The sequence below is a fragment of the Podarcis pityusensis genome, assembly GCF_964106645.2.
Source record: "Podarcis pityusensis genome assembly, chromosome: 8".
NCBI classification, from domain to species: Eukaryota; Metazoa; Chordata; class Lepidosauria; order Squamata; family Lacertidae; genus Podarcis; species Podarcis pityusensis.
Window position 1 is genome coordinate 49,896,216 of NC_138033.1, and position 24,140 is coordinate 49,920,355.

General features: G+C 47.3%; 1 protein-coding gene across 2 annotated transcripts in view; it reads right to left on the minus strand.

Moving 5' to 3' along the window:
* Positions 1 to 24,140, minus strand: part of PIEZO1 (piezo type mechanosensitive ion channel component 1 (Er blood group)) — a 108,887-nt gene that overhangs the window by 38,786 nt on the left and 45,961 nt on the right. For both annotated transcript variants that reach the window (XM_081017740.1, XM_081017739.1), the window contains exons 2-8: positions 23,079 to 23,174; positions 16,675 to 16,797; positions 11,953 to 11,995; positions 11,314 to 11,452; positions 4,363 to 4,534; positions 3,245 to 3,458; positions 713 to 884 (exon numbers count right to left, since the gene is read on the minus strand). In XM_081017740.1, coding sequence (XP_080873866.1) covers positions 713 to 884; positions 3,245 to 3,458; positions 4,363 to 4,534; positions 11,314 to 11,452; positions 11,953 to 11,995; positions 16,675 to 16,797; positions 23,079 to 23,174 — 959 coding nt within the window. The remainder of the gene's footprint in view (positions 1 to 712; positions 885 to 3,244; positions 3,459 to 4,362; positions 4,535 to 11,313; positions 11,453 to 11,952; positions 11,996 to 16,674; positions 16,798 to 23,078; positions 23,175 to 24,140) is intronic.

The window sequence follows — 24,140 nt, forward strand, 5'->3', positions numbered from 1 at the left end:
GATTTTCAGATCGTGGAGTGGACTAATTACACCCAGATCCCTGCTTAAAACTTCCTCCACAGGTACAACCATCACATTCAGAATAATTAATATCTACAGAGTTTTCATAGCTCTACCACTGCACTGAACCCCTTCCTTCAAAAATAGTCTAATCCTCATGATTTGGAATAAAGGGCTCGTAGAAAATAAGAAGCTGCCTTATCCCAAATTGGACCATTACTCAATCTAGCTCAGCATCATCTACCCAGACTGGCAGCAGATCTCCAGTGCTTCCAGGCTGAGGTCTCTCTGTGCCCTTCCTGGAGATGCTGGAGATCTTCGGAATGCAAAGCAGGTGTTCTGCCACTGAGCAAAGCAGGACTCCCCACGTTATAGCTGGTGAGGACTGAGGCTTAGAGACAGCACCTTCTTTAATGCTGTCTGGGAGGGTTAAGGCCAAGTTGAAGATCTGAATGTGAAAGATCCAGGTCATAGCTCTTAACCAGTGCTGTACTGCACATAAACAAATGCCCCAATTTCCATCTCTCCTTTTTTGTGGTTATTGAAACACCCACCCAAGAATGCCACCGGAGCTTGCTTTCTTCTGCACTGGGTCTGTTGAAAGAAAATCAAGGCAGCTGAGCCAAACAAATTTCTCCCCCATCCCTAACAGGGAGGAGAGCATCCAGACAGGCAGAGTCAAAGGCAGCAACACCAGTCCAGCAAGGCTCACCTGTGTATAAAAGTGTGACCTGCGGAGCTTCACCAGGGTGGCCAGGACATAATACAGCAGCAGGAGGATCCCCGGGTTGACGTAGACAGGCCAGGGGAGACTGAAGTTCAGGAGCAGCGCATTGGGCTTGCTACAGCCCACGTGGAGGACGATGGCCTTCAAGCCAAACAACCTACAGGGGAACGGAGGATGAAAGCAGTGGCAAGGCTCCACAACACCCAGATGTTAGGCCAGCTCCCCCACCCCCCGAAAAACCTCTAGTGACCGACTCCAAAAGCAGCTCCAGAATCACCCCAGCTAAATTCACAAGAGGATTCCGTCCCAGCTGGTGGCGCTTGTTTGTTTATTTTGTTTTATTTATTTCATAAAATTCATACACCCCTTGATTGAAAAGAAAATCTCAAAGCAGTTTACGAAAACAATGACACCATAAAATCATTGATAAAAACAGATAGAAACAACTAACTAGAACATTAAGAAACAATTAAAAACAGGGATAGATTTAAAACAGATTAAAACACACGCCAACATTCTGCATGTCTGGATAGCCTTGTCTAAACAAAAATGCTTTTAGCAGGCTCCAGAAGGAGTTCAGGGGAGGTGTCTGCCTGATGTCACTGGTCAGAGGGGTCCAAAGCTGTAATGCTGCCAGTTCTGTAGAACAATGTGGACATATATGGGGGAAGGCAGTATCACTAGTTGGCAGTGCCAGCAGGAGAAAACGTTGGTATTTTGATGCTCACATGGATGCTGGAGATCCCAAGCCTCACTCACTCAACTATTAATTTTAAGGGGTGGGATGGCTCCCCATTTGGGAGACAAGACACATGAAAATGTTTGGAAACAGTAAATGGAAACTATCAGGGGACCAGTTGCTGGAAGCCAGGGGAAGGGAGAATGCTCTCTTGTGCTCATGTTCTGCTTGCTGGTTTCCCACACACATCTGGCTGGTCACTGTGCTATCAGGATGCTGAACTAGATGGGCATTGGCCTGATCCAGCAGACTCTTCTTATGATCTTATGAGGCATGGGAAGCTGGCATACCAGGTCAACAGTGCCCACTCTGGCTAGCAGCAGAACTCCAGGTTCTCAGGGAGAAAGGGGTCTCTACCACCTGCTACCTGTTCAATGCTTTTAACCCAGAGATGGTGAACCTATAGTCCTCCATCTGTTTTTGGATACCAGCTCCCATGGGCCATGCTGGTTGGAGCTGGCAGGAACTGGAGTCCAACAAGATCTGGGTGGGGAGGGGCACCAATGTTGCCCCATCCCTGTTTTAACTGCAGATGTCAGGGACCGAACCTGGGATCTGCTGTATGCAAAGCAGGAGCTATGACCCTGAGCTATGGTCACCCTAAGGCTCAAAAATCAAGGTGGGAAACTAAGTTGTCTCCCTGCTCCAGGACTAGTGACAGATACTGGCCACCCACAAAACATGCTGGGTAACCATGACTTCTTCCAAGCCATGCCTCTCCTAGGATCTAAAGGACTTGCAAGGTTTCTAGATTTCATAAGGCTGTAACAAATAGGTGTGCAGTGAATGTTTCTTTGATATGTTTTCACAAGCATTCGCTTTCTCAAATGTATTGTTTGCTGGCAACGAACCACAAAAGCCACAGGTAAGGTTGCAAAGAATGAGACGGGAAACTGCCCCAGACTGGCCAGCAAAAAGGACTTTCCCACGGGAAACCTGGCAAGGAGTATAGAAAGGGCAGCAGACACCTGCAGCCCATCTTACAGAGATGCCCAGGCTCAGGAGGTTCAAAGTGTCCGAGGTGAAAGCTCTCTGCTTTGATCCTGGCTTTCAAAGAGAAGGAAGTATTTTCTCTGGTTGGACAGGTGTGGCTAAGAGTCCTTCTCAATCTGTTGGGCTCTGTGTGGTTAATCCCTGAGCACCGTGGGCCCCTGAGATCAACAATAATGGCGTGTGGGAAGGGGAAACTGGTTCAAAGGAGACTGCAAACAGGTCTCCGGGTTGCTCCAATTCCACTTCGGTCTGGCTCCTCAACTTTCAAAATGTTTGGAAAGAGAGATAAAAAACTGAATGGGCTGGATTCTCCCAGGCAATCCTTGTGGCTCCCTTGCTGCCTCAGGTTGGAAGAGGTAGAGAGTGAAAGTGGATGGACACCCTAGAATGAAACTTGCACCGAACTTGCCTAGCAATGGGAGATCTTCGTGCTTTAGTTGAGAGGAAGAGTCAAGCCATCCGGCACCTGCCTTGAGCCTGCTAGGCTCTTCCACCTGCCCATTCAATGCATCAAGATTGGGGAACCCACCCCCCAGGCTTAATTGAGATGTCCCCCCTTGCCATGTTGCCTACTGTACACCAAATATCATACATGTATGTTCTCTTCCAGCAACCTGATTTTTTGAGGGGTGGGATTTTTAGTTGATGCTGTTAGGCAATTGGGACTCAAAACCACTTGATTCACTGCAAACCACACACAGCTCTACCAGCTGAGCATCACTGACACAATCCTGGCATCCTACTCTTCACCTCCCCCAGGCCGTTCACAACTATCGCGCACTTACCGTGCCCAGAGGCCAGTGGGTGGAAGGACGCTCTGGATGAAGGGGGTCTGATAGCCATAGAGGCAGATGAGGTGGCCTCCGGCAAAGACGTCCACCATGACACACAAGGTGTTGAAAGCCAGGCGGCTGACGGGGAAGTGGCAGGCCCACCAGGTGCAGAGGCCGACAAAGAGCAAGTAGTACACACTGGAGAAAGCGGAGGGCAAGGTGATCCCTAGGATGCAAACAAGGAGGCAGCAAAGGTTATTGGCATACAGCGGGTTGCAAGGAACTGCTTTGGAACTGAGGGGGTGAGCTCTGCATTCCAGTATTGAGCAGGGCCTGACCCAGCACAAAGCTATTTCCCACAGAAACAGAGGCATGTGTACACTCCACCTATGTCACCTTCCATTTCTACATGTACCTTTTTTTTGGGGGGGGGGTACAAAGTTTGCACGGGGGAGAAAAAGCTTCTCGATCCCCTTTGGAGTCTTTCCTGACTGTAAAATGCAAAAAGTCCTGTGGAAAATGTTTATCAGCATTTCAGTGCAAGTTTCTTCTAATATACGCACTTCATGAAATTTTGCCTCAAATTAATATTTTTGCAAAGCTTATTTCCCTTAGTATTTTCCCAAATATAGGAACCTTTGAATACTGTTTTTAGGCTTCACCTAAATGATTTTTAATATGTGTTACAGTCAAACCTCGGTTGTTGAACGCAGTCTGTTCCAGAAGCCCGTTTGGTTTCCAAAATGTTTGACAACCGCGGTGCGGCTTCCAATTGGCTGCAGGAGCTTCCTGCACTCAAGCAGAAGCCGTGTCAGATATTCAGCTTCCCAAAAACATTTGAAAACCAGAGCATTTACTTCTGGGTTTTGGGCATTTGGGAGCTGAAACGTTCCAAAACAGAGGCATTTGGGATCTGAGGTTCAACTGTACTTTGCTGGAGAACTCCACTGCAAAATTCATAGAAGTGCAAATGTAGAAGGACAGCTGTGTTTTGGCTTGTACATTGTTTCAGAAAGTGCAAATCAGGTAGATTAGCCTTTCAACACAAAATGAGATCAAATTTCTCTCCCCCCCCACCCCAAATCCCTAAATGTGGGTGAGTCCCGTTCTGCTCCCCACTGGACACCTACCTGCCAGTGCTAGCAGCACAATAGCCAGGATTTTCCCGACGGCCATCAAGAGCCAGTGTGCAGTTACCCGGAGCCGGGCAGCCAGCCGCGCTTGGTGCCTTGGGGAGGCCTCGGCCGGTGCATGGGCTGCTCCTGGAGGCTTTGACTCATCTCCATCCACAGCTGCTTCTTCCTGAAGGGGGAAAAATGTGATTACAAACCAGATGCCACAACACCAAAGGTGGCTCACCAGCCACTAGCCTGACACAGTCCCCTACACAAAGCTTACTCCAGTCAGTGGTGCCAACAAAAATGTAATTTTTAAGCAGACATGGGGTTGGGGAGAAAGAGAGGTTTAAATCTGTCCCCCCAGCCCAGTGTCCAGGTGGGGAGGCAAATTGCTTCCTGTCTGGTTTTTAGGTGGATGAGAAGGGATGGGACAACAACTGATTTGCACAGATCACTTGAGCAGGAGGGGACAGTGCATGAGCGTGCACCCTGTGTGTATACACAGGAGAGTGGCCACACTCACTTCTGACCAAACCCAATGCTGGCATGTGGACTGGCAAAGGGTTAATGTGGCCCTCAAGCCTCTGCAGTACACAGAAGAGCCCAAAGCAGTTTCTTTAGAGCTGCATTGCTCTGAAGATTGCACTGGGGGGATGTCTTGGGGTCTCTCCAGACATCTGTTTTATTGTGCATGCATTGTGATTTGTGGTTATCAGCGCGATTATATGCAATCCCTCGAGCCAGTGTGGTGTAGTGGTTAAGAGCAGTAGTCTTGTAATCTGGGGAACCGGGTTCGCTTCTCTGCTCCTCCACATGCAGCTGCTGGTTAACCTTGGGCCAGTCACACTTCTTTGAAGTCTCTCAGCCCCACTCACCTCACAGAGTGTTTGTTGTGGGGGAGGAAGGGAAAGGAGAATGTTAGCTGCTTTGAGACTCCTTTGGGTAGTGATAAAGCGGGATATCAAATCCAAACTCCTCCTCTTCTTCTTTCAATGCTTTTTTTGCACCTTCAACAGTTTCAGGGCAGGAATACCCCACAACTTACTGCTGAAATCCTGTAACTTTTCATACTGCAGATGTTCTGGGGTTTGTTTATTGTTTGTCCTGCTTTTCTTACGCTATAGCTCCGGAGCATCCCTCCACACAGCAACAATGTGGTAACATGGGGGAAGCATCACAGAACTAATAAAGTGGAACAATGTGCGGATGGTCTGGTATAAATCCACCACAACTGCATTATTATTGCGCCGGCATGTGACATGCTGCAGAATGCACTGGCAAAAAATCCCACCAGTCTGGAAAGGCCCCTAAGTTGCTTACTGGTAGCAGCAAAATGTACAGTAGTGGAATTCCGGAAGAGGAAACGAACACCCACACCCAGAAAGCTGCAGCGTGGGAACCATTACTGATGGACAAGCTCGTTGAGTCACTGACAAATTAAACCCTTGATCTTTATGGAGTAGGGCCAGAGCTGCAGATAACTTGGTATTTAGAACACACAGGCAAAACTCTGCTTAGAATTCAGCAACAGCATCAAGAGAAGGCCAGTTTTTGTCTCTGCACAATGCAACGGCAGAGGCACAAAATCAACTGAGCACACACTTGTGGGGGTTTTTTGGGGGGTGGGGTGGGGAGAGAATGCACTCTGAAATAAAATGTAACTGCATGATTTGTCAGAGGCGGTATATGTTTCGGAATGCCACTTTCTGGCTATCACAAGTGGGGAGAGAGAGAGAGTGCTCTTCCACTCAGGTGCTGATTGTGGGGTTCCCAAAGGCAACTGGTTAGAAACTGTGGGAGCAGGGTACTAGACTAGGTTGGGTCTGATCCAGCAGGGCTCTCCTCAGGCTTTTAACAGGACAGTCTTATATACAGGCTTATTTATGTTCATGAGATTATATGTCAAAATATTACACCAGTAATGTATCCTGCCATGCAGAGCCACGGATCTCTCTAAAACAGAGAAGTAATTTCTTGGAAGGGTGCAAGGGCAGAGTGCGGAAACAGGACCAGCCCCACACTGAGCAATGGTTGTAGAGGCAACTGAAGCATAGCTGAGGCCTGGGAATTAGATACCCCAACCCATCTCTGCCTAGCACAGCCTTGCCTGGGAAAACAAACCTGCTTAGAGGGATCGCTTACATTCCCCTGAGAGCAAGATCAGGACAAAATGACACTTGATCTCCCTGTAATAACGGTAACACCCAGGGACTGGATGGCGAGGCTGCGGGAATGTGAAAGGTCCTCCCTCGAGTGGTCTGTAAGCCTGCTTCCCTCCTTGCCTTCTGATCAGCAGCCAGAGCGTGGCTTCTTAAGAAATCCCCTGTGCTAAATTTAACCGGGTGGCAGCACAACCATGTGCAGGTCTACCCAGAAGGAAGACCCACCAAAGTCAGTGATCCTTCCTTCCACATCAGTATAGAATCGTAGAACTGAAGAGCTGGAAGGGACCCTAGGAATCCCAGCTAAAGAATCCTTAACAGGTGGCCATCCAATCTCTGTTTAAAAACCTCCAGGAAATGAGCCTCCACCACCTTCCAAGGGAGTCCGTTCCACCGTCAAACAGAGAGATTATGCATAGAATTGTTTTGGATATGAAATTATCTTAATCGCTGTTACATAATGATTTTTTAATGGTTAAATTGCTTCATCGGAAGTGATCCATAAATCCAGAAACAAAAACAAACAAACGAATAGGATTGCATTTTAGTCATTGGGGGCTGTGCTTATTTGGTGTGTACCCCACCCCAGTTGGCTATTCTTATGCTGTTGCTACTTTAAACTGACTGGCTATTTTTAAACTTTTGCTACAAGTTGCCTTGAGAACCATTGACAGAAAGGTGTGATATATCTGTTTGTAAACCAACAAGTAAAGCCACCGGGGGCCGGCAGCAGTTGACCCGTCTCCCAGTTTCATGAGCCTTGTGACGACGGGGCAATGGTGTTTGTGCATCCCTCCCAGCCCTGCTATGGATGCTTCTGGCGGCCCAAGCAGCTCCCCAGAGACATGCAGAGCATCCAGAGCTCTTTGCTGGAGCCAGGCTTTCCCCCCACCCACCAAGCCTGCCGCCTGCCCCCTGACCCACCACCTGGCCTTGTTTGTTTCATTAGCCGCTTTGGAAAGCGCATTCCGTAAAAGGCCTGTTTTTCTTGGCTGCCCAGCCTGGGTTCCTGACGACGCCCGAGCGATTTTCCAGCCTAATGTGGCTTTCACAGAAAAGGTATTTGGCCCCACCTCCTCTGTTGCTGGACGCACTTCGGCCACGGGCTCCAAGTCCGGCCCAGATCAATTGCGCCGAAAATGTACAAAGCAGAGAATTCCCCCTCCCCCTTGGAGAGTCCAGCGGAAAGGGCCCTGCACAAGGCAGCCTGACCTCAGAGTTTCCAGCTTTAGCTCGGCATTTGCTAAAGCTAGGAGCAGGGAGAGGCAGAGAGGGAAAAGGAAGAGCGATAGGAATGGGGAAGGAGAATGCCCTCTCCATACCAGGAAGCAATGAGCCCCATGGCAAGGGGAAGCCAGTGAGGGGCCCAGCCTGGGACCCCAAGACTGTTCCTGATGGGTGCAAAAGGTTAGAAACCAAGACTGGCTGAAAGCTGTGCCTTCTCCAAACCCAAGCGTGTGTGAGATAGTGGAGGGAATGCTATCTGCACATGCTCAGAGCAGACTCCTGTGTGTTAATTACCTTCATGTATTCCTTGGCCAAGAAAAAGAGGAACTTGCTGAAAACAATAGCCCAGCCCTTTTCCCTCTCCCAAACCACCACTCTGTTTGCTTTTCTTGGCTTAATAAAAAACACCTTGCTCTGGGGGTGCTAAGGGCGCTCTCTCATTCCAGAGGTCCTCCTGGTGGTGCCAGGTATTCCAAAGGTCTGCTTGACAGTTACTACATAGAGAACATTTAGTGGCACCGACACTCTGGAGAGAGCCAATGTGGTGTAGTGGTAAGTGTGTTGGACCAGGACCTTAGGAGACCAGGGTTCAAATCCCTGCTCAGCCATGAAAGTCACTGGGTGACCTTGGGCCAGTCACAGTCTCTCAGCCTAGCCTACCTCACAGGGTTGTTGAGAGGATTAAAGGGGGAGGAAGAGAACCATGTACACCACCTTCAGCTCCTTGGAGGAGAAGTGGAATATAAATGCCATAAATAAATAAAAACGGAAGATGAAATCAATATGGTGTGACATGCACCAACAGTTTGCAGATGTTTCAAAAGTTTATTTCAAGGCAAGCCTTTGGGGAATAGCAATGCAGCCTGGTATTCAATTTTTCTGGTCTGGAAAGGTTTGGTTTTTATTTGATAGATAGATAGGTAGAGCAAGATTTTTATATAATGTGTCGTTAAACATGTTGTACACTGCTCCAAAACTTCTGTACTAGAGAGGTCCGTAAACTTCCACAAACAAATACATTAAAATGTTTTAAACGCAGGAGTCCTACTTTGCATTCAATGTGTCAACTTCATGCTGGGGATGGAAGGAGGAGGAATGGATGGTCGTATTTCCCCTGCCATTTTGAGGGATGAAGAACAGCAAGTAACATTACAGGCACTTCCACGTGGCAGATCATTGGGGACTTGGTGCCACCTGCACATGAGTGCTCTGAGCAGCATCCACACTGCATCGTCCCCATCAAAACGCCACCTCATATTATCTTCCCTTTTAATCTGGATTTTCCATTTCTGTGAAAAACCCAGTAAGTATAACAAAAAAATGAGCTAACACAGAAATGGAAAATCTGGATGGGGGTTATGGATATGGCATGGCATTTTGATGAGGGTTACATAATGTGGATGCTATTAAAAATTTGGAAGCGTGAGCAGTGCTAAGTCCATGAAAAAGTGCTGTGTGGAGGCACCCTCCCTTTCCAATTCTCTCTCTCTCAAGTCTCCCAATTCCACTTCCTGCCTCATCTTCCTTTACACCAGGGGTGGGAGAAACTCAAGCCCAGGGACCATATGGAGCCCTCCAAGAGACTCCCTTCCTGGTCCTCCAGGATCTTGCCATGCCCCGCCTCTTTCCAGTCACGCCTCCTTTCCCCAGGTCACACTCCTCACTGAGTGATTTTGCCTGGCTGGAATATGTCCCTGAACTCCTATAATGATGGTTGCTTCTCCAAACAGAAGCCAGAGAGGGCCTACTGTACAAAGGTTTCCTTTATGTCCATAGCTTCACCCACTGTTTGCCTCTGATCCCAGAAAGTTGCCCATAAAGGACTGCAGCCCTAGGGTTGGAAAAAGGCACCCCACTCCTATTTTGAACCCATTCTTCTACTCTCCCATTCATGCAAAGAGCTCTTAGAATCATAGAATTGTAGCGCTGGAAGGGACCCTGAGAGCCATTGACCTCCTGCATCTTAACATGTGGTCCCCCATCCAGTTTGAAACCATACCAAACCCTACTTAGCTTTGCAAATGTGCTTGCAGTTTTATTGTTTTCCCAACTTTGCTTAGCCCTATCTTTTCCCTACTTTCCTGATGTGAGTCCTTTCTCTGGAGAGACCCTTCCATCAGCAAAAAAAAAGGGGGGGAAGGGGGGGGAAGCCTTTCACTTAACAATCACTGGGACAACTCTACATCACTGATTTCTCTTTTCCAGCTCTACTGCCCATCAGATTTTGACACAAAAAGACACACACGTGCACCCTTTCCTTGCCATGCCTGCCTCAGCCCTGGGCAGGGCATGGGGACACTCCTGAGCCTGGCCCTGCACTAATTGGGCGCCAAGCAGCAATAAGTGCCAGCAGGCAGGTGGCAACTTGCTGCCCACCCCCCACACTGCTGAATCTTATCCTCGGAGATCTCACAGCAGCCCTGCATAGAAAGGCCTCTGTTGAGTCCCGGTGTTTTGTTAGGGAGTCTCTATGGCAACTTGGGAACGGCAAAAGTCGCTCATCCACTGGGGCAGATGTGGGAAACCTGCCCTCGAGGTGGGTGAGTCACAGTTTGAGGTGCCAGGAAAGTCAGTCTCTCTCTCTCTCCCCCTCCTGCACTCCTCCGGAGCTAATGGCGGGGGGGGGGGGGAGAGGAGGCATGAAGAATCCTGGCAAGAGCAGGATGATGCTACTGAGAACACAAGGAAGAGCCAAGAGGTCTATCTAGTCACAGAATCATTGGAACACAAGAGTGGCATTCAATTAAGTTTCACTTACAGAGGGTTTGTTGAAAGCAATGAACAAGTCGGTTGGATTCATTAAATTCATTGGGTCTACTCTGAGAAAAACCTAGCAAGACTGAATGTGCAGAAAGAAAATGAGCACTGTATCCCACCAGGAGCCGGTCCTACCATTAGGAAGAGCGAGGTAGCCAGTGAAGGCAAGGCGCTGGGGGGCAGTGTTTGCCACACAGCCTGTTCTCCTCCCCATCAGGCAGTGTGGAGGGTGGCAGCACCATCTTGTCCTTCACCTCCGTTAGCAAAATGTTTTGGGGTGGTCCTGCTACCCCAAAGCAGGGAAAGGAGAAGCAGACAGAAGAGCAAAAGCACACTTAGGGCTTATCCACACTTCCTCTCGTCTCACTGCTTCCCCAGGGAAAGCCGCTCTTTAGCGCTCAATCAAAGCAAACGGCAATTTGGGTTTTTCCCGGACTGCCATCTGTTCTGATCTATGGCTAAACAACAGTTTTCTCCCTTGGAAATGTGTGGAGCAAGGGGAAAACAGCTCGGACCCATGCTTTCTAGGCACAGTGCAAGCAGAAGTGTGGATGAACCCTTAGAAAACTGAAAGGAAAACCTGGAAGAGCCTGGGTGCTGGATCAGGCCAAAGACCCACCTAGCTCAGCATCCTATTCTCACAGTGGCCAACAGGTTGCCCTGATAGGAAACACACAAACAGAACACTCTCCACATTTGTGTCTGCCCTACTGCAACGTGTTGTGCTGCAATAGGTATGATGAGGCACCTCAACGGTTAGCAGCCTCTCTCTCTCTCTCTCTCTCTCTCTCTCACACACACACACACACACACACACCTGTTCAGGACAGGATTCTGATGGGTGACTCGCTGGCTCCAGGCGGCTGCAAACACCAAGGCAGATGGCAGAGACCAGCAGAATCCCGAGGTCGGGGGCCACCAAGCGCACCGAGTTGGGGATATCGTTCAAGTCCAGCCTGGAAGTTAAAAGAGGAGTGGTAAATCCTGAAAGTGCTGAGGCTGCGTTATATGCCACAGCTGGGCCAGGCTTTGGTCTGTGGCACCGGCTAGCAATACATGGTGCAAAAGCAAACAAGGCTTGCCCGAAAGCTGGCAGCAGCACCTGCTTTCCAAGCCCCAAAAGCAGAGACGGGGAACCCGTGGCCCTCCAGACGTTGTGCAACTCCAACTCCCACCAGCCCCAGCCAGCATGACCGGTAGTGAGGCATGATGGGAGCTGCAGTCCAGCAACATATGGAGGGCACCACATTGGCTACCTCTGGGCTAGAACAGAACACTGAGCTTCCATGCCCTCTTGCCCATGACTTCCCAGCTGCCTAAAAACACAGGGTTTCAGTTCAGTTCCACGCTCAGTCTCTCTGCCTACAAATCTTCCCAATGGGCATGCTGCAATGGATGGCCCAAGGGATGCAGCTCTAAAAGGATTTGCCCTCACCTTTCTCCTCTATACCCTTACCTGGTGACTCCAATGTGCTGTGCAAGAGTTTCCCATGTGCTGCCTGAAAGGAGAGGGAAAATAGAGTCCATTAGCTGCCATCATCATCATCATCATCATCATCATCATCATCATCCTGTACTTCACCCAAAGGTCACAAGGCAGGTTACAACAATTAAAGCACAATATTAAAAAGAGTTTAAAACAACTTACAACCACCCAAAATAAGGCGGGTCCTAAAAATATGCACTTCAAGCGTCAAAGGCCACGGCAAAGAGGTATGTCTTCAGCATCTGCCGAAAGCTGTACAATGAAGATGTCAGATGCACCCTCTGTAGGGGCTGCCACAGAGAAGACCCTTTCCCAGGCTACCACCACTCCCAAGCTGCTGACAGTGAAGAAACTACCAAGAAGGGCCCCCCTTTGTGGATCTCAGCATCTGAGATGATCTGCAGCGAAGGTGGTAGTGTTTCAGATATTTGGGGCCTACGTCATTTAGGGATTTCAACCCTAGAATGAGCACCTTTAATGAGTCCCAAAAAAAGAACAGTCAACTAGTACAGATGCTTCAAAACAGGGGCTATATGAAATCTAAACAAAATCTCAGGCAGAAATCTGTCTGCTGCGCTTTGGACCAATTGAAGTTTCCAAGTCATCTTCAAGGGCAGCCCCATGTGCCAGCAAGTGCCAGCCAATAATTAAAATAATTTGAGGATTCTATTTCTATCTTCACGGGCTGAGATGACCACTCCTGAACTGAAATCAATTGCTGGTTTGTCTCCATGTTCAAGAAGTGAATCAGGGGTTGGAATGAGCTGAAAGATCAGAAGCTCCTAACTTCCTTTGAGATGCCAGAAACAAGCAATTGGCACGTAAAAGATCATCTCTGGTGGATGAAGTTCACAGCGGGCTGAAAGCTACATTGGATGTTGCTTCACTCTTACAAGGAGTACCACCTCCAAACCATGCTTGCGTAAAAAAAGCAAGATAATACAGAAATTCTTCAGAACACGACTCTCAGGCCAGCAGGACTGCTTGAATTATCACAACTGATAAGGGAGGGAAAATCTGCGAAGGATGTTAGCTGGTATGGTACATAACAACTTAACGGGATAACAAGCATTGGAATCTGATGAAAATTATAAATAAGGATGCCAGTGGGGAGAAACAGAGTGTGGGCCCCCGCCCAATCATCTTTTTAAAGTTCTGTCCATTTCATTTTCTTGCAAGCATGCTGTAGAAACACATACTTTGGTATCTGGCACAGAATGCAGCTTTCAGATTATCTGCTGGTTCTAAATTGGCTGGAGTTGTTGCGAGCTGTAGTCCAAAATACCTGGAGGGAGGACCCCAGGTTGGTGAGGGCTGGATTAGCCCTGACAAAGGTTTGGAGAGCTGTGGGAGGGTGTTTTTTGATTTGAAAAACAGATTTCAAGGTTTCCATTTAAAATTATCTCTATATAAAGTGTTTTGCTGGCTGAGATTTAAAGGCAATAAAAGTATAAAACTGAGGTATTATATATCTGATGGCCTGATTTGTTTTTAAAGCATTCATTTGCATGCATAGCTGAAGGAATAAACAGGATGAATTGTTCATCAAGATCTGTGAAATTATTGCATGCATAGACCTCCCCTTCTAAATTAAGGGAATATTACTGACTACTAAGATCAACAAGCCATTTCCTGATTTGTTTGTTTTTGGAAAGGTGGTTTGTCGTTTAGTCGTTTAGTCATGTCCAACTCTTCATGACCCCATGGACCAGAGGGTTGTATCCTATCTATTGCGGGTCTGCTGTGAGAAGTACTAGTGTGGAACACCACCCATGGATTGCACAAAGTTGTCATATACTGCATATGAGCTGAGCAGCTCAGACTCTACTATATATTTTGGAAAAGTTGTTGGCTTGCTATGCATTTGGACACTTATTAGAATATCATAACTAAAATTTGCACAAAGGTTCTTGAGATCAAGAAGCAGGTTTCCATCTACGTTTGCATACAATGGGACACCATATTGAACCAAGATGGCAGACCAACCCTTTCAAAACTGCACTGTTTTTTCACCACTGATCTCAAAACTGTACTGATTTTCCAGTTTCTGAGATTCCCTAAGCACTACCGGATATGAGGCTGCTAGTTGGAAGCCGCCCAGAGTGGCTGGGGAAACACAGCCAGATGGACGGGGTATTAATAATAAGAATAATAGTAATAGTAATGAAATGCTCAGGTATAATCATCGGATATTTCAGGTCTTTGGAGAAGTGACTTGTCAGATGTATGCAAAGATGTGGCTTGTAATCTAGTTTTCCCTTTTCCTAGATTTCTTTCTGCACAAACATGATCCAGTGAGCCTTGATTATATTCCTTCAGAAATGAAACTGTTTTCTCTGTCTTTCTATTCTATTTCTTCTTCTGCTGCTGCTAAATGTTTTAAGAATCAACATAAAGAAGTCTCAAGGATGAGATGTTTGAACATCACTTCAAAGCTAAGCATGCTTCTGTAGCTCACAAGCAAAGTGCCGTCAATTTAAATGGAGCCACCTTCCAAAAATACAGTATCACAAAACTGTAGAGTTGGAAGGGACCCGGACCCTGAGGATCTTCTAGTTCAACCCCCTGCAATGCAGGAATATGCAGCTGCTCTATACGGTGACTGAACCTGCAACCTTGGTGTTATCACCACAGCACTCTAACCAACTGAGCTACCTGTGAAGGTTGTAAGGAAGCTCAGCTCTGCAACCTGTGGTGCATGCAAGTTCAGGGTCTGGAAGGCAGCAAACACAGCCTGGGCTCTTTCTACACCCTTTCCCCAGTCCCCTGTTCTATTTGTGGGGGAAACCACCTAAGCTTTTCATCTTATCAGGTCTGGGGAATCCAGAAGGGAAGCACGCCAGGAAAAGGGGTCAGCACCAGCAGACTAAGCCCATGGTTACGAAAGCTCGGAGGCAGCTCTTCCAAAGGAACTGCTATGAGAAGGTGAAAAGCAGAGGAGAACAGGAAAGTAGCAGCACTATTTTGGGGCTGGGGGAAGGGGCTCAGCTTGTGTGGAGCCACTTATTTTATATGCCTGATGCCGAGGAGGCAGAGAAGATGAAAAAACTTGTCCTGTTTAAGAATCTCAGCAGAAACGAAGAGAGCAGAGCAGAGTGTATTGAGACGTTTCTGGGACCAATGAACAGCTGTGATCAACCTTGAAAAGCCATCATGTTTCATCTCAGAATTGGAGTTCTCAAAAAAAACAACCCAACCACAACAGGCCATCAATTTCAAAACTTTCTGTTGGGAGAGAAGTTCCATTTCCTGAGCATCACAAGTGACAAATGTAAGTTCTGACAGGCGAAGTTGTTCCATCCAGAGAAGGAGAGGAGAAGCTGTCCAGGCTGGATTTCCATACAGGGAACATTCCTTGATGCCTCCGATTCCATTGTGCAGAGAGAGAGAGAGAGAGAGAGAGAGAGAGAGAGAGAGAGAGAGAACACGCTGCTTGCCAGACAGCCCCACCTAACCCCCCAGCCCGGCACGCATACCCCAGCAGACTCTGCATGCAGTTGGCAGAGAAAGACGTCAAGAAAAACAGAAGGGCCAGGGGATCACAGGCCTCGCATTCCAGCCATGCTCAGGGTCAGGCCCAGTCTTCCTGGGTCTCCTCTTTTACAACCACTTGTAAATAGCTTCATAAACCAAAGTGTCACCACCAATCAAAGCAATTGGAGCCAGGCAGCAGGGTGGCATTTTTCCTTGAGAGGCTGGAGGGCTGTGACGGGAACAAAGTTCTTTACCAAAAAACAAATGTATTGATTTTAACAAAGAAAACAACAGCATACAGCATTACCGCTATGTCTGAAAAGATTCAGGCACAGGGAAATTACAAAACAAGTTTTAGATAACAGCAAACAAAGAAAGCAGAAAAAGAAGAAGGGGAATTGTTGCACGGCCAGGTACAAATAGAATGTGCAAATGAAAAGCTGAGGAACAGAGATCTTCTAATTTGCTGCAAAGCAAAATGCATGTATATTTGGGATGCAAAAGCATAAAATTTGCTCTACTATGTCTTTTAAGAGCAGGAGTTAATATCATCGCAGCAAATGCCTGGCCACAAGAAGAATGCAGCAGGTACTTGTAAGTGAGGAACAGCCAAGTCTGGGGGCCAGAAAGATGCTTAAAAACTCTTAGCATGCCTGCATATTCTCCCTTAAATACCCCCCCCCCAGTCCAGTTTTGGAGCTCAGTTGGAAGAGAGGGTTAAAAAATAAAAAAAGAGCTGTGGTGACTTGTGCCCATTAATTCACTCCTGGCAAATGCACCACCCACAGCATCATCATTACACAGTTCCCAAACCTGCACTTCTCTTGTAACATTTACTTCTGCTCTAAAGCTGCTTCCAGAATTCTGCTATTTTGCAGGAAGGATTCAATTTGCATACTGGCAAATCCACATTGTGCAATTAAAGTAGATTCAGGCTTGCGCAACAGACTCACATCCCTCTGCAAAAAAAAAGGACTTTTGTGGTAAGGAAAGTGCACTAGAAAGCGTGGGATAACAATTGCCTGACGTGACACCATATAACGTCCCCACATACAAATCAGAATGAATGTTCCATAAACAGCCAACATCATACAACTTAACCACCAGCTTTGTGCAAACAGACTGGGATGAATGCTCAGTAAACAGGTCAGCTGGAAGCAGTCTATGTCTTTCTCTATGGCAACATCCTAAGAGAAGCAGAGGGAACAAGGTACTCACAATTGTGTCCCAGTAGCTGGTCCAAGGTGGGGATGGTGTACAGGCATATCTGGAAAACCAAATGGGCAAGGAGGAAAAGGATGCTGGTTCCCAAGAGGGCTCGGAGGAGACGCCCTGTGTGACCTGCAGGGCAAAGCAGAAAAGCAAGAACTATTTCAAAGTGCTCAGAAGCAATGGGTGTACATTATCAGGCAGATTTCTATGGGCATGTGTTTGCCCATTGAGGATAACACTATGCATCTGTCAAAAAAAAAGAGAGGCTCTACTCCAAGACTGAGAAATGTGTGGCCCTCCTGAGGTTGCTGGACCACAACTTTCTCATCATCCCTGGCCTGGAGCTGATGGAAGATGGAGTTCAGTAATATCAGGAAGGCAGAAGGTTTCCCACAACTGCTTTACTCCATGAAAGCTTATGCCACAATAAATCTGTTTGTCTTGAAGATGCCACAAAACTCTTGTTTTTCCTCTGAGGCCAGGTTCTCCTCCTGTAATCTGTCCCACTGGCCTCAGCCAGGCCTGTACACCTCATGACCTTCCAGGCTCAGCACAGCCCACCAGCCATGTATGGCAGCCCTCCAAGGTCTTAATAAGCCCACTGCCTACTGTTTTCAATGACTGCCCAGGAGTGCAGAGGGTTTGTTGAGACCCTGGATAGGGTCGTAATAGGCTTAGAGGACCCTGAATCATGGAGACTTGGCCTAAACAGAGCCAGGAGTTAAGCCTGCAGGGTCCACCCCACCATGGCCGTCCCAAGAGAAGGAGGGGGGCATTTGCTGTACAACGACGCAGCTCCTTGCAGCTCTGGCCAGGACCCCTCTGGCTTGCTGGCTGCTCACCTTGCGGCCCACAGCTGGAAAATTCCAACGAGATCTCTTGCAAGGAATGGCCAGAGTCAGATCTTCCACCAGATGCTGCTAAGCCCCCTGCGCTCCTCGCATACGCCTCATAAATCTAAGGACGCTGCCGGCAGGGGATGGGGCGGGGAGGCGGGGGGAGGCGCAAGGGGGTGGGGAGAGGAGAGCTCACATTTTCCTCTCCAGACTGGAAAAAAGAGAGAGAGAAGACTCTCCTTCAGCCATTCAGAGTATCCCTAGAGGGGACCACTGGCAGCTGCCCGAGAGGAGGGGAGCAGCCCTTCCAAAAAATCTTCACTTTCTTTCCTTCTTTTTTACCGTACGTTTGCTTTCTAGCTCTTTTGAGGGAGGGAGGCTCAGATGGCATGAAACCCATGAAATATTTAAACAGGTAGAGCCATTAGTGGTGGTTCCAGTTATGGATCTGTTCAGCAAGAGGCACAATGTAGGGCCATTGGAGAGGAGGGAGCAGAATAGAAAAAGGGTCCGATGTGTGAAGGCTTCCACCCTCGGTGGAGAACTGGCCTTGACGCCCTAATGGTATTCCCCTTCCTTCTAAGGCTATAAAACTCATACAGTGGTACCTTGGGTTAAGAACTTAATTCATTGCGGAGGTCCGTTCTTAACCTGAAACTGTTCTTAACCTGAAGACCACTTTAGCTAATGGGACCTCACGCTGCTGCTGCTGCACCGCCACGCGATTTCTGTTCTCATCCTAAAGCAAAGTTCTTAACCCGAGGTAATATTTCTGGGTTAGCGGAGTCTGTAACCTGAAGCGTCTGTAACCCAAGGTACCAATGTACTTTAATTCTTCCACGTATAACGCTGGCTTATACTGAGTCAAACCATCAGTCCACCTTCACCTGGTACAAAATGCAAGATACCCAGGAGATCCAAACACATTGCATCAACTGAATTTGCACAAACCCTTAATGAAGAATAAGATTTCTGACCGCTTGCAAGAGGCATCACTTAAAGTACAGTAATAAAGTCCAGAGACCAGAACACCCACCAGCCATACATTGCAGGGGATAAAGAACTACGCAATAGACAGTTTATCTCCCCTGCTACCTTAAGCCTGCTTGGATGAGAATTTCTTCCCAGTGCTTCTGGACGGTAATGTATTTAGTGTCATTCTTTGGCCAACAGCACAGCTTTGCACCCCACCCCCCAAAGTACAGTACTTTCAGCCCCATAACAACAAACAAATACAGCACTCAAGATCTAGGCTAGGGGAACTTCTCTGCCACCAAATTTATTTGCTAGGAACAGCCTCATCACCAGCAGGGCTGATGCAGCAAAGCTTAGACATTGGCACTAGCAAAGAAATCAACACTCCATAGCAGAGCGCAGCAGATAGACAGAATCTCTTGTGTGCGTAACAAGATAGGAGGGTCCTTGGTGCCCCCAAAATTCACAGAGATTGTTTTGGCTAGACTTAGTACCCTGCCCTAAAACATTAAAGTGGGGCAAACTAACTTTCTCCCATTCTCTTTGCGACTTTCTCTTTCGTGTGGAAAATGTGCACCTAGTTTGCAAACTTTGTTGTTTTATTTGATTTATATTCCATGCCTGTCATAATTTGTGAAATCTGCAATATACACAGCAGGACATTCAGTGTCTTGAACTTTTCCCGCCCTGCATACGCCCCTTTCCCTTTCCAGGTACAGAAGTCCAGCTTCGTTTTGAGGTCTCTTGGTTAATCATTTCACAGCCCAACAGCTATGAATAGAACAAAAGCCAGGTTATAATTTGAAACACTGGCCTCACACACCAGGGAGCAGCAGCAGGACAAGACAACCACCAACCTGCCTGGACTGGGGAGAGGGGAGACCACAAAAGGAAGGAGACTCAAAGATGCCCTCTTTAGCACTATTCACACACACCCCACCACCACCACTTGTTCCTAAATATACTTTACCAGTGGCAGAGAGAGGGAGAAAGCAGTTGGAAGGAGGCTTGATGCTGAAATGGTCACAAAACAGGCAAAAAAAGACAGGACACCAGGATGTGCCGTACCGGATGTGCTGCCGCATCTCAGTATATCTGCAGACACACTGGGCAAGTTCACCATAGTTTTATTGTTATGAGTCTAGCCTCCCCTCTCCGGGCTTGTGCCCACCCCCAACTCGGCCACAATGAGGAGCTTGGAAGCTGTCATTTCCATTTTAGATTAATTGCGGTTTAGTGTCTCATCCCAAGCCTAAGCCTGTGAAACTTAACCACAGTTCTTGGAAACAAGCCAACTTCAAACCTCAGTTTATAAAACTACTTGCTTTCAAGAACCATAGTTAAATATTAAACAGTCTAGGGCATGCAAGGAGGAGGGGGAGCAGGCAGGCCCAAGGAGAAAGGCCATGCTCATTCTCGTAGTGCTCAAGCCATGGTTTAGTGTTACATCTGAATCCAGGCACTGTGACTGAAGCCTCTCTGCCCTCCTGTCTGTATCATGGGTAGAACTGTAAACATCCATTACCTAGCTGCCTTTGTTTCTTTCCTTAAGACACCACAGATAGGCAATGTAGGCATGTGGACTAGTAACTTTTGTGAACTTATTTGCAAACCTAGTTTGATGTGGTGTGTGGGTGTGTGATGGAGATTGTTTTTGGAGGGGGTGTCAGAGATATTCAAACCTTTATAAAGGCCAGCTTTATCAGATTGCTACAATTTAGCACTTCCAAGCCAGCCACCAAAATAAATCATTTACAAGGATAGTAGAAACCTCTTAGTAAAATAGCCCCACCAGTTATGCGAGAACAAAGTTGGTTAACTTCCCAGGCACAATCTGTACTGCTGATGTTAAGGAGTAACGCTGAATTTATTTCAGGAAGGAAGGGGAGGTGAAGGCAAAATTAAGAAGGATACAAAATGAAACTGGTAGATTCCTTTCACTGCTTCTTGGTTGCAGAGAACATTTTAATCCCAACTGAAAGGGCCAAAATAGATGTCTGAGGGCAATTTGAATGCTAGCTGTGGTTGATGGGAGTTGTAATCCAAAGAAATCTGGAGGGCACTTTTGAGCCCAAGGGGGAGTGGACTCTCTTACTGTTACATGTGGGACCTTGGTGCAAACAGAAAAAACTCCCAGATCTCAAGCATTCAGCAGGATTTATACTGCTTTGATCAACACACACACACACAGAGAGAGAGAGAGGGGGGGGGGAGAGAGAGAGAGAGAGAGAGAGAGAGAGAGAGAGAGAGAGAGACTATGTAGGAGCCCCTGGCACCAAAATGTTCTTTAAAAGGCTTTCCTATTTCAAACCCTGCCCAGGCTTTGCCTGATGCATAACTTTAGATACCGTTTTTATGTCCTTTTACTCCTCTAAATTTCTGTTATACAGTGGTGCCCCACAAGACGAATGCCTCGCAAGACGGAAAACCCGTTAGACGAAAGGGTTTTCCGTTTTTGAGTTGCTTCGCAGGACGAATTTCCCTATGGTTGAGACGAAAATGTCTTGCGAGTCTTGAGATTTTTTTTTGCTCCCCCCCTTTTTCTAAGCCGCTAAGCCACTAATAGCCTTTTAGCAGCTAAGCCGCTAAGCCTTTAATAGCCGCTAAACCGCTAATAGCGCTAATCCGCTAATCCGCTAATAGGGTTGCTTCGCAAGACAAAAAACCGCTAGACGAAGACACTCGCGGAACGGATTAATTTCGTCTTGCGAGGCACCACTGTATTTACTTTGATACAGTTTTATTTATTTTTATACTGCCGTTTCACTGTTTTAGGCTGAGTTCTTGTTTTACTGTTTGCATGATAAATTATTTCCTTTTTAGACTGTACACACCTAGGTATCTTTGAAATATGAAGCAGTTTATAAATGCTTTTAAATAAATAAAAACAAACAAAAGCAGTTAAGCAGACCCAGGGGACAAGTCTGCAAGAAGCACAAATTGGTATTGTCAGACATAAGCAGTTATCCTTTTCCTTCCAGGACGGCATTAGAGGACTCCAAGGCCATCTCCTTCAGACCACAGCATGGCCTAGGTGTTGACTGTGATGAACAGAGAGCAAACACCTCCAGATTAACACCCAAACTAATCCCGTGTGTTGGCCATGTTAAATCTTGCCCCCGTGACCTCTCTCTGAGCCTCTGCCTGCCTGGGTGCCAAGCCAGTTAGTTTTCCATTTGTTTTGTGAAGTTGCTGGTGACTGTTCTCTTCCCTGCTTTCACTCTGCGGTTGCCTTCTATTATTCTTTTTTTTAAATAGGAAGGGCCCAGGGAGGTGGGGGATAGCCCACAGCATACATTTAAAGAACTTGACTCCCCCCAAAGAATCCTGAGAACCGTAGTTTACCCCTTGCAGAGCTACATTTCCCAGTGCCTTGGACAAACTACAGTTCCCAAGATTCTCGGGGAGGGGTGCTTTAAATGTACATGTGTTCACAGTCTGACATTTGGGCAGAACTTGCCCCAAATTCCTCCCACTTGCTTCAGATAAGGAGCATGACTGTCTTCCAGGTTCAAAGGAGTGTGTGTGTCCTGCCGTGCGTCAGCTGGGTGGTCAGACTTCTCCTGCTCCCAGCAAAAGCAGTCACCAGGCAGGGCAGGGCAAAACAGCCCTATCCTTCCAAACAGGAAGGGTTTATTAGATTGCCTATCAGAGACCGGAGATGGCTGTGGTGCACAGCCAGGGGCTGGCTGGGGAGCGGCTGAGCACACAGCTGAAGGGTACAGAGGCTCAGAGCCCCTTGGGGTGGGCTTCTCAGAGAGGAAAGCAAAGCCTTCCCTTTTGGGAGAGGGGAGGTGAAGGATGGATAATGAAACGAGGGAGATTAACCCTACCAGGTCCTGTCACAAGCAACAGAGGGACAGCAGGAGGCTGGAGCTAGGCAGGGGAATCTTGTGCCTCTCCCCCACCCGCCAAGGCTGTCCAGCAGCTTCTCCTACACTTTTATCTGCTGCAGCATCTGGTGAGGAGACCAGCTGAGAACAGGCCAAGCTGAGCTGAGCCAGATCGGAAACGCAAAGCCAGGGGATCCACAGTCATAGGTTTGGAAATCCGTGTTCGGATCAATGCGCCTCGTTGCTAAACTGCTTAATTCATTTAAGGAAATTGCCTCTGCAAGATGTGGTGAAGGGCAGAGCACCTGTTCTGCATGCAGAGAGACCCAGGTTCAATCCCTGGCATCTTCAAGTGGCTAGAATGGCAAAGACTCCTGCCTGAAGGCCCTTTCTTTAAAAATGGTTGAACGAATTTATGGCATTTGCAGCTTCAAGATGTGGTGAAGGGCCACAGCTCAGTGGCAGACCACAAGCTTTGGTCCCAGCCAAGGTGGTGTAGCGATTAGAGCGTCAGACTAGGGTCTCCGAGACAAGGGTTCAAAGTGTCGTTTGTTCCAATTTAGCACTAAAGAGTGGGTTTTCTGAGAGAAAGCAGTGGGGCAAAGACAAAGCTGCTTGGACCTGTGCTTAGAACGCATGGGACAAGGGGAAAACTGATTGGACCTGTACTTTCTATGCAAAGGGGGAGGGAGTGTGGAAGAGCCCCATGTTGGGAATGGAAGATCCTCCATTCTCCCACAGATAAAAAAGGTGGAAAAACACTTACCTTTCATGGTATATTCCGTAGGGCCCAGGAACCACGGCAAAAGCAGGAGGTAGAGAAGGTACACGAGGGAGAGGCTGTTGAACCGGAAGAGGCATGCTGGAGAGGAGGGGAAAGAGAGACAGAGACAGAATTAGCACAGGTTTGGCTGCTTCTGAAGACATCTCTTGTGGCAGCTGGATAACATATGCTACATGTTACATTGCTTACCAGATGGACCAGATGCAAATACAGGAAGCTACTGCTTGTTGTTGTTGTTAATATTAATATTATTATATTTATTACCTACCCGTCTCCAGCAGGTCTCGTGATGGGTTACAAGGGTTACAAATTCAATAGAGTTTTAATCCTATCAATGTCTAATTGTATTTTAATGATTGATTTTTCTGTTTTTAGCAGTTCCTGTTTTTATCTGTAAGCTGCCTTCAAGGAAAAAGGTGGAGTATAAATACATATAACAACAACAACAACAACAACAACAACAGTTTTTAAAAATGAATCACATACACAGGAATAGGCTGTGTCCTAAAAATATATACATCTCAGATGTCACAGGCCACGGTAAAGAGGTGTGTTTTCAGCATTTGCGGAAAGCTGTATAGTGAAGGTGCCAGACACACCTCTGCGGGGTGGAAATTCTACAAGGGGCTGCCAAAAAGAATGCCCTTGCCGTGGCCCAGGCTACCCACTCCCCCAACTTCTGAGGGGGGCCGAACAACCAAGAAGGCTTCTTCCACTGATTTTAACACCCAAAAGGGCCTGCAGAGAAGGAGGCAGTCAGCACAATTAAAAGTGAATGAAAGAGGTTGTCTCTACATTTTACTCTTGGAGTAGACCCACCAAGATTAATGGACTTATGTTAGCCATGTTATGAATACATCTCTAAGGTCTTTAGTGCAAGAAAGTCACTTGAAACAGCTCACCCTGCTCCCAAAATGGTCTTCTTGCAGTTTGGGAAGTGATGTGAAAATGCACTGAAAACTGTGGGGTCAAGGAATGACTAACAGGAACACCCCAAAAACAAATCAGGATGAATGCTTATTGCCATATACAACCTTCATATAA